This window comes from Ipomoea triloba, chromosome 2 (genome assembly GCF_003576645.1).
Source record: "Ipomoea triloba cultivar NCNSP0323 chromosome 2, ASM357664v1".
NCBI classification, from domain to species: domain Eukaryota; kingdom Viridiplantae; phylum Streptophyta; class Magnoliopsida; order Solanales; family Convolvulaceae; genus Ipomoea; species Ipomoea triloba.
In genome coordinates, this window is record NC_044917.1 from 19,850,309 (window position 1) to 19,857,529 (window position 7,221).

At 37.7% G+C, this 7,221-nt stretch overlaps 1 protein-coding gene across 3 annotated transcripts; it reads left to right on the plus strand.

The window, feature by feature from the left end:
* Positions 1-1,482: 1,482 nt before the first annotated feature.
* LOC116010199 (trifunctional UDP-glucose 4,6-dehydratase/UDP-4-keto-6-deoxy-D-glucose 3,5-epimerase/UDP-4-keto-L-rhamnose-reductase RHM1-like) lies at positions 1,483-4,865 on the plus strand. 3 transcript variants are annotated; one of them, XM_031249489.1, is made up of 4 exons: positions 1,483-1,663; positions 1,750-1,804; positions 2,407-3,994; positions 4,092-4,865. In XM_031249489.1, exons 3-4 carry the CDS (start codon positions 2,420-2,422, stop codon positions 4,539-4,541), a joined length of 2,025 nt encoding a protein of 674 aa, XP_031105349.1. In that variant the 5' UTR covers positions 1,483-1,663; positions 1,750-1,804; positions 2,407-2,419; the 3' UTR covers positions 4,542-4,865. The 3 variants fall into 3 exon arrangements, with proteins under 3 accessions (XP_031105349.1, XP_031105348.1, XP_031105350.1); XM_031249488.1 differs by having other exon boundaries at positions 1,750-1,825; positions 4,092-4,541; XM_031249490.1 differs by lacking the exon at positions 1,750-1,804 and having other exon boundaries at positions 4,092-4,541.
* The last annotated feature ends 2,356 nt before the right edge of the window (positions 4,866-7,221 follow it).

A 7,221-nucleotide genomic window follows, 5' to 3' on the forward strand; every position in this document is an offset into this window, starting at 1 on the left:
ATTAACTCTTTCCGTTTCTAATTCTGACTTATATTCGAATTTCATTCTTAGACTTTTATTCAAATTACTAAATTGTTATTTTCATTCTTACGTCATGTTTGGTTCACGGAATGAGATGTAATGCACACAATAAAAATGCTATTTTGAAATGAATGGAATATGCAAAGAATATAACATGAATTGTATTATGTTGTTTGGTTCATTGAAATAATAGACCTTAAGAATAGTATTTAATTAAATGTTTTTTTTAATACTACTGACTCTGTTACATTGATGCACAAAGAGTCAATATCGTCTCCACTGAAACTCAATCTCATGACCTCCTATTTAGAAAAGTCAATACATGCCATTTGTCCACAGAGAATATCATTTCACTCCAGCCTTATTCCGTGAACCAAGCATGTTGTTAGTTCTTGAGCAATACCTTTTTATCGGGATTTGTTTCACTTCAAAACATTTTAATTGTTTGTAAGTCTCTACATTTGCAGTGTGAATCTTTAATTTGAAAATTTGATGATATAACACTAGATTAGTACTTTATAACTAAATTGAGACTTATATGCTTGATTTGCAATATAGATATGCATTTTAAATGTCAAATAAATTATTATATTGTTAAATTTTAGTAGAGATAGAAAAAAATAACTTTTTTGATTTATCTAATTAGCTTTGATATTATAAGTTATAGATGCAAGTGTATAAATAAATTTCCTCAAATTAATAAAAAAAAAGTTCTTTTGAAAAAGATTTTCATTCAACCAAACACTACATAAGTTTTGAATAAGATAATCCAAAATACTTCAACAAATAAAATCCCAGAAAATTATGTCAGACTGACCGGATTACAACGAATATACTCCTACCACGCATCACTAGTTTGATGATGGACAAGTCGAGTTATAATATGTATACTATTTTTAATACAAATCATACAATTACATGTCACATTTAATATTGGACACATCAAATTACAACAAATATACTCCTTTTAACACTCACCACTAATTTAGTGCAATTACGTATCACAATTAAGATACACAACAAAATAAAACTCTGTCATAGTCTACACACATCTTTATAGTCGCATTACGAACCACCACCCACACCATACACACATGTATAACTAGAATCTTGTATTCAAGAGGCAAATAACCTCTTTTTACTTGCTATATTTTTGAACTTCCAACCAACCTCTCACATCATAAAACTAACAATTTAATTAAATAATAATAACTTATAATAAAATGCACCAATACAAATAACTCATCAATAAAAAAAAATTGTAAAAACATAAAAAAGCATGAAAGCAATTTTGTAACTTGACATGATGATTTGATGACACAATAGATAGCAATAGGGAGTGGGAAAATGAAAAATAAAAAATAAAAAAATGATTTGCATGAAAATTGGGTGGTAAATGCTAATAATGGTTAGATTTCCGAGTTCCGAGCCGCATATGTATAAATACTACGACACGTTTGGTCGATTCTCCTCGTTCCTCGCTTCCACAGCCTAGCACCTCTCCGCAATCCTTCCTCATCGTCGCTTTGTCTGAATTCCTTTCTCTCTCTCTCTCTCTCTCTCTCTCTTAACTCTAAATTTTCTCTTGCTTTCTCTCTTTTTGGCACCGACGTTCATCTTGATCCGGATTGACGCAGAGGCAGTAAGTAAATCAAACTCTTCATTTCCTCTGTGCTACACTTTATCTTTACGGTTCATGACTCGTGTGGTGTTTCTCATTGCGTGTAGATCTGTTGCCGAGTTCTACGCTTTTGTTGGCATTGCTTCATATTATCTAGATCTGGTATGCGCTGCGCCTGTAATTGTATGTGCTTTCTGTTCATATGCATTGCGATTTGCGTGCATATATTCCAGCTTGTGAATTGCACATTTTCTGTAAACCGCGTTGGATCTGTTGATTATTGTTGTTTTTTATGTTCTGATCCAGAAATTACTGGAAAGTATATACGGCAATCACTTATTAGAGTTTTCCTTTTCATGTCTTTATTTTCAGTGTTTTTTTCTATTACACCTGTTCATGAGAATATTTCGTAATGTAGGAATATAGAGTCATAAGTAAAATTTGCATTTCTGTTGGGAAGTATTATTTATTAATTATTAGTCCTGGAACATTTTTTTGTCAACTTGTAAGTGATACGGAGTAGTTATTTGGTAACCAAATGGTGTTTTTTTTTTTGCGGCATTGGTTCATTATTTTGAAAGTGATGCTGTGATATTACTGTTCAAATTGACTGCTCTTGAGAAAGCATTTTTGTCCTATTGGGCTGTCTGAAGTTTTTAGTGGCGCTTATAGCTAAATATTTGAAGTTAGTTTCATGAAGTTCTGTTGCAGTATGCTTAGTCACTTTAGTATCTAAGTATATGTTTGAATTCTGTTTTCTGCAGAAGCCCGGTCAACATGACAACTTACACCCCAAAGAATATCCTCATTACTGGGGCTGCCGGATTTATTGCATCTCATGTTGCAAATCGACTTGTCCGGAGCTATCCTAATTACAAGATTGTTGTTGTTGATAAACTAGACTACTGTTCAAATCTTAAGAACCTTCTTCCCTCTCGCCCATCCCCTAACTTCAAGTTTGTTAAGGGGGACATTGCAAGTGCTGATCTTGTTAATTACCTCCTCATCGCTGAGTCCATAGACACAATAATGCATTTTGCTGCTCAGACCCATGTTGACAACTCGTTCGGTAACAGCTTTGAGTTTACCAAGAACAACATTTATGGCACCCATGTACTATTGGAAGCCTGCAAAGTTACTGGTCAGATCAGAAGATTTATCCATGTCAGCACAGATGAGGTCTACGGGGAGACTGATGAGGATGCTGTTGTGGGAAATCATGAAGCCTCACAACTCCTTCCCACGAACCCATATTCAGCTACAAAGGCTGGGGCTGAAATGCTTGTTATGGCTTATGGTAGGTCATATGGCTTGCCTGTTATAACAACTCGAGGAAATAATGTGTATGGTCCCAACCAGTTCCCTGAAAAGTTAATCCCTAAGTTCATTCTTTTAGCCATGAAGGGAAAGACACTTCCAATTCACGGAGATGGTTCTAATGTCCGAAGTTATCTTTACTGTGAAGATGTCGCTGAGGCTTTCGAGGTCATTCTTCACAAGGGAGAGGTAGGCCATGTTTACAACATCGGAACAAAGAAGGAGAGGAGAGTGATTGATGTTGCTCAAGATATATGCAAGCTTTTTAATATGGATACAGAAACTTGCATTAAATTTGTAGAGAATAGGCCATTTAATGACCAGAGATATTTCCTAGATGATCAGAAGTTGAAGAATCTGGGCTGGTCAGAACGGACTCTTTGGCAGGAGGGTTTGAAAAAGACAATTGAATGGTATACCAATAACCCTGATTGGTGGGGAGATGTCTCTGGTGCATTGCTTCCCCATCCTAGAATGCTGACGATGCCTGGTGGGATAGAGAGGAACTTTGATGGGGCCGAGAAATACGACTCTGGATCCTCTGAATTCTCAGGAAAATCAAATCAGACTGAGATGGTAGTTCCAGTACCCAGAATCAGCAACTCAGCTCAAAAACAACCTTATAAGTTTTTGATATATGGTAGAACTGGCTGGATTGGTGGCCTGCTTGGCAAGTTATGTGAGAAACAGGGGATTCCTTATGAATATGGTAGGGGTCGCATGGAGTATCGCTCACAGCTCTTGGCTGACATTCAGTATGTGAAGCCCACCCATGTCTTCAATGCAGCTGGTATTACTGGTAGACCCAATGTTGACTGGTGCGAAAGTCACAAGTGTGAGACAATCCGCACCAATGTTGCTGGTACACTAACTTTAGCAGATGTATGCAGAGAGAATGGTCTGTTGATGATGAATTTTGCGACTGGTTGTATATTTGAATATGATGCTGCACATCCAGAAGGTTCTGGGGTTGGATTCAAAGAGGAAGACAAACCAAATTTCACTGGTTCATTCTATTCAAAGACCAAGGCCATGGTAGCATCTCTTGCTCATTTTTGTCTTTTGTTTCTTAGGCATTAGATGCAGGTAGCTATATTATATTAGTAACTTTGTCGTTGTTTTCTTGGAGCAGGTTGAAGAGCTGTTAAAAGAGTATGAAAATGTTTGCACCCTGAGAGTTAGAATGCCAATATCGTCAGACCTCAACAACCCTCGCAATTTCATCACCAAAATCGCGCGTTATGATAAGGTGGTAAATATTCCCAATAGCATGACAGTTTTGGACGAGCTACTTCCTATATCCATAGAGATGGCCAAGCGTAACCTGAGAGGCATATGGAATTTTACAAACCCCGGGGTTGTGAGCCACAATGAGATTCTGGAGATGTACAAGAAGTACATGGATCCAACGTTCAAATGGTCCAACTTCACGCTGGAAGAGCAGGCAAAGGTGATAGTTGCAGCCCGAAGTAACAATGAGATGGATGCATCAAAGTTGAAGAAAGAGTTCCCTGAGTTGTTGTCAATAAAGGACTCAGTGATCAAGTATGTGTTTGAACCAAACAGAAAAACCTCCGCATAATAAGCAGGCAGCTTCAGTGGAGGGTGGGTGAAATCTCATTTTCTAGACGACTAGACTGTGCTAGCCTTAGTTATTACTCATTCTTAGCTTAAGCTTCTTTCGATATTGAATAGAGTGCTTCCACTAGATGGTTCTGGTTCGGTATAAATTTACAAATACTCAGCAAGCAGCCAGCGATTGTGTGGTATGATGAACCTCTGTCGTTATTATTATTATTATTATTATTGTTATGTAAGGGCATGGTTCTTGAATGTATATCAGGATTACGTTTAAAAATAATACATTAATACGTTCTAGTGCAGTTGTTTCGATCTGCACTTGCAAGTCGTCTCCCACTAGAAACATTTCTTCTACTCAATTAACTGTACACCAAAAGGTCTAAAAAAGATTTATCAGTAACTAGAATTCAAAACACAAATAGGTAGTAGCTTTAGGAATTAGGACTACATTCTCTCTCTTATCATTGACTAAAAATCAGCACTAGTATTGGGTCAGAGATTGCTCCAATTTGGTCGGGAAGGCCTATATGCAACCAACCGCTCAAACATACAAGCGCACACAGCATATATAGTTACAAAAGTTGTCTCTCTGGGTCTCGATTCTAACATTGTTTGGGTCATCAGTGAATGTACAAGCAGCTTCATCCTGGATGGGTTGATGGTTGAGGGCGAGGAGCATGGATATAATAGATGCTTCAGCTAGTTCATCCTAATGTGAGTATGATGCGGTTGATGTAGATGATTCAGCCAGTTGTCTTAGAAATGCAACCACATCACCCGAGCCACTCATAACATACCGAGCGTTTGTACGATTCCTGCCAACTGAGCAAGAGAAGTAATTCTCCTTCTTGAGATCCAACACATTCCATGAAGCATTTTCGGGTGTTGGTTTTGAGTTGTTTTTGCTCGATGCATGGTTTGGTGTTTTCTTTTCCAAGTTTGGTATTGGTTTAGTCCTGCTCTGTGACGATTTTGAGTTGCTTTTGCTCGATGAAAGCTTTGGCGTTGGCCTCCTGTCTCCTGGTACCTTCAATGCATCGGTTGTTTTCGACCTTGGAATACTCATTCCATCACAAGGAAGATCTGGCTCAAAAAATGTATACACATCCTCATCCTGAAGCACAGACACAAGGACAACCAGTTAAAAGAATGAACTTCTATAAAATATTTGCCATATCAAATGTATGTTTTGACATGAGTTGTTTAATTACAGTTTGTTCATCCGATCCATTACTGGCACTTGTAGCATAAGGGGATGATGCTTTGAACTAAATAAAATGAAAAGACACAATGATATGCACCAAGTCAAGAAGCATTAATAAAGTTCCAGGAGAGAATACCTTTCCTAGAAAATGCCCTATGCACAGAACATAATCAATTGGTGTGGTAATGGCTTTATTATGAACTATTTCTCCCAATATTCGATCAATTGCTGCTCCCTGTGACACGGGCTAACTAACCACTTTCAGTGTAAGGCTGTGAAGAGGGGATTTATGAAAATATCATAAGATAAATCTCATCACCTTTGTAACACCTACTGCTCGAACCTCAACAGACCGTTGCCCTTGCACAACATCAACAGATGCATTAGAAATTGGGCCTGTCCATAGGTGCTGCAACATATCTCTAGCTTGCAACCTTCCAAATTCAACATCTGAAATTTACACCAAACCAAGCCTAATCATGACGACAAGGCATGGAAAATTATTTGGAGGCAAAATGGGTTACAAAATTCAATTACCTGCATACTTGTAATTCCAAACAAGTGAAGTTTCACGAAGTTCAAAATGAGATCTAGGGGTCCTTTCAGTGAAATACTCAAACACATGCTGTAACAAATAAATAACATAATAATTTAGAGTTCAAAGATAACAGAAATATAATGAGCCTGCATATGGCCCATACCTTTACACTGTCAACCCAATCCATGTTTAGAAGCTCTGGCATTGTAGTCATCCATTCTCCCTTTGTAGATCGCAGAAACATCCCATGCTCTGCTGCCAACCACATGTTGTATTCACCAAAGTTCTGCAAAGGCACTTATCCAGAATTAAGAATAATTGGCATTTTTTGTGGGGCCAGGAGAGAGGAGAAGGGAGGGCGGGGGGAGGAAAGCTAGATGCAGTACATCATCTAAGACATTTCTGTCACTTCCACTGAGAACAACAATTGTCGTCTTTGGATCCATACACAATGCTGATAGAGGTCCATTCAAATTTGGATGCAGTTTAAGTTCCATTTCTTTAATTTGATCGCCACCTCTTCTTCCAGCGGTATCCACCATTTCTGTTAGCACGGCATTGAAACCCTGTTGGTTTTTATCATAAGTTCATTAATTTAGACGGTTATTGCTACAACGTTTAACAAGGAAGAAAGAGAAAAACAAAACAATATTATGTATGCCTTGCAACTTCAGGAAAGAAAATAATGAGGATACCAATATGAGTAATCGGTTATTGGACTGCAAATAGCGCTCAATCGCATCAGTGATGTTAAGTCGTGGTGGAGCTTTTCTTACCCTCTGCTGAGCTTCAATAACAGTGTCATTTAATTCACTGCAACCAAGAGAAAAAAAAAGTGGAACATCAGAAACTTTGGCAGGGAAAGCAACACAAACAACCTACCAGGACTTTTTCTATATGATATTCTGCATGTTCACCATTCATTCTCTATCATAAAGA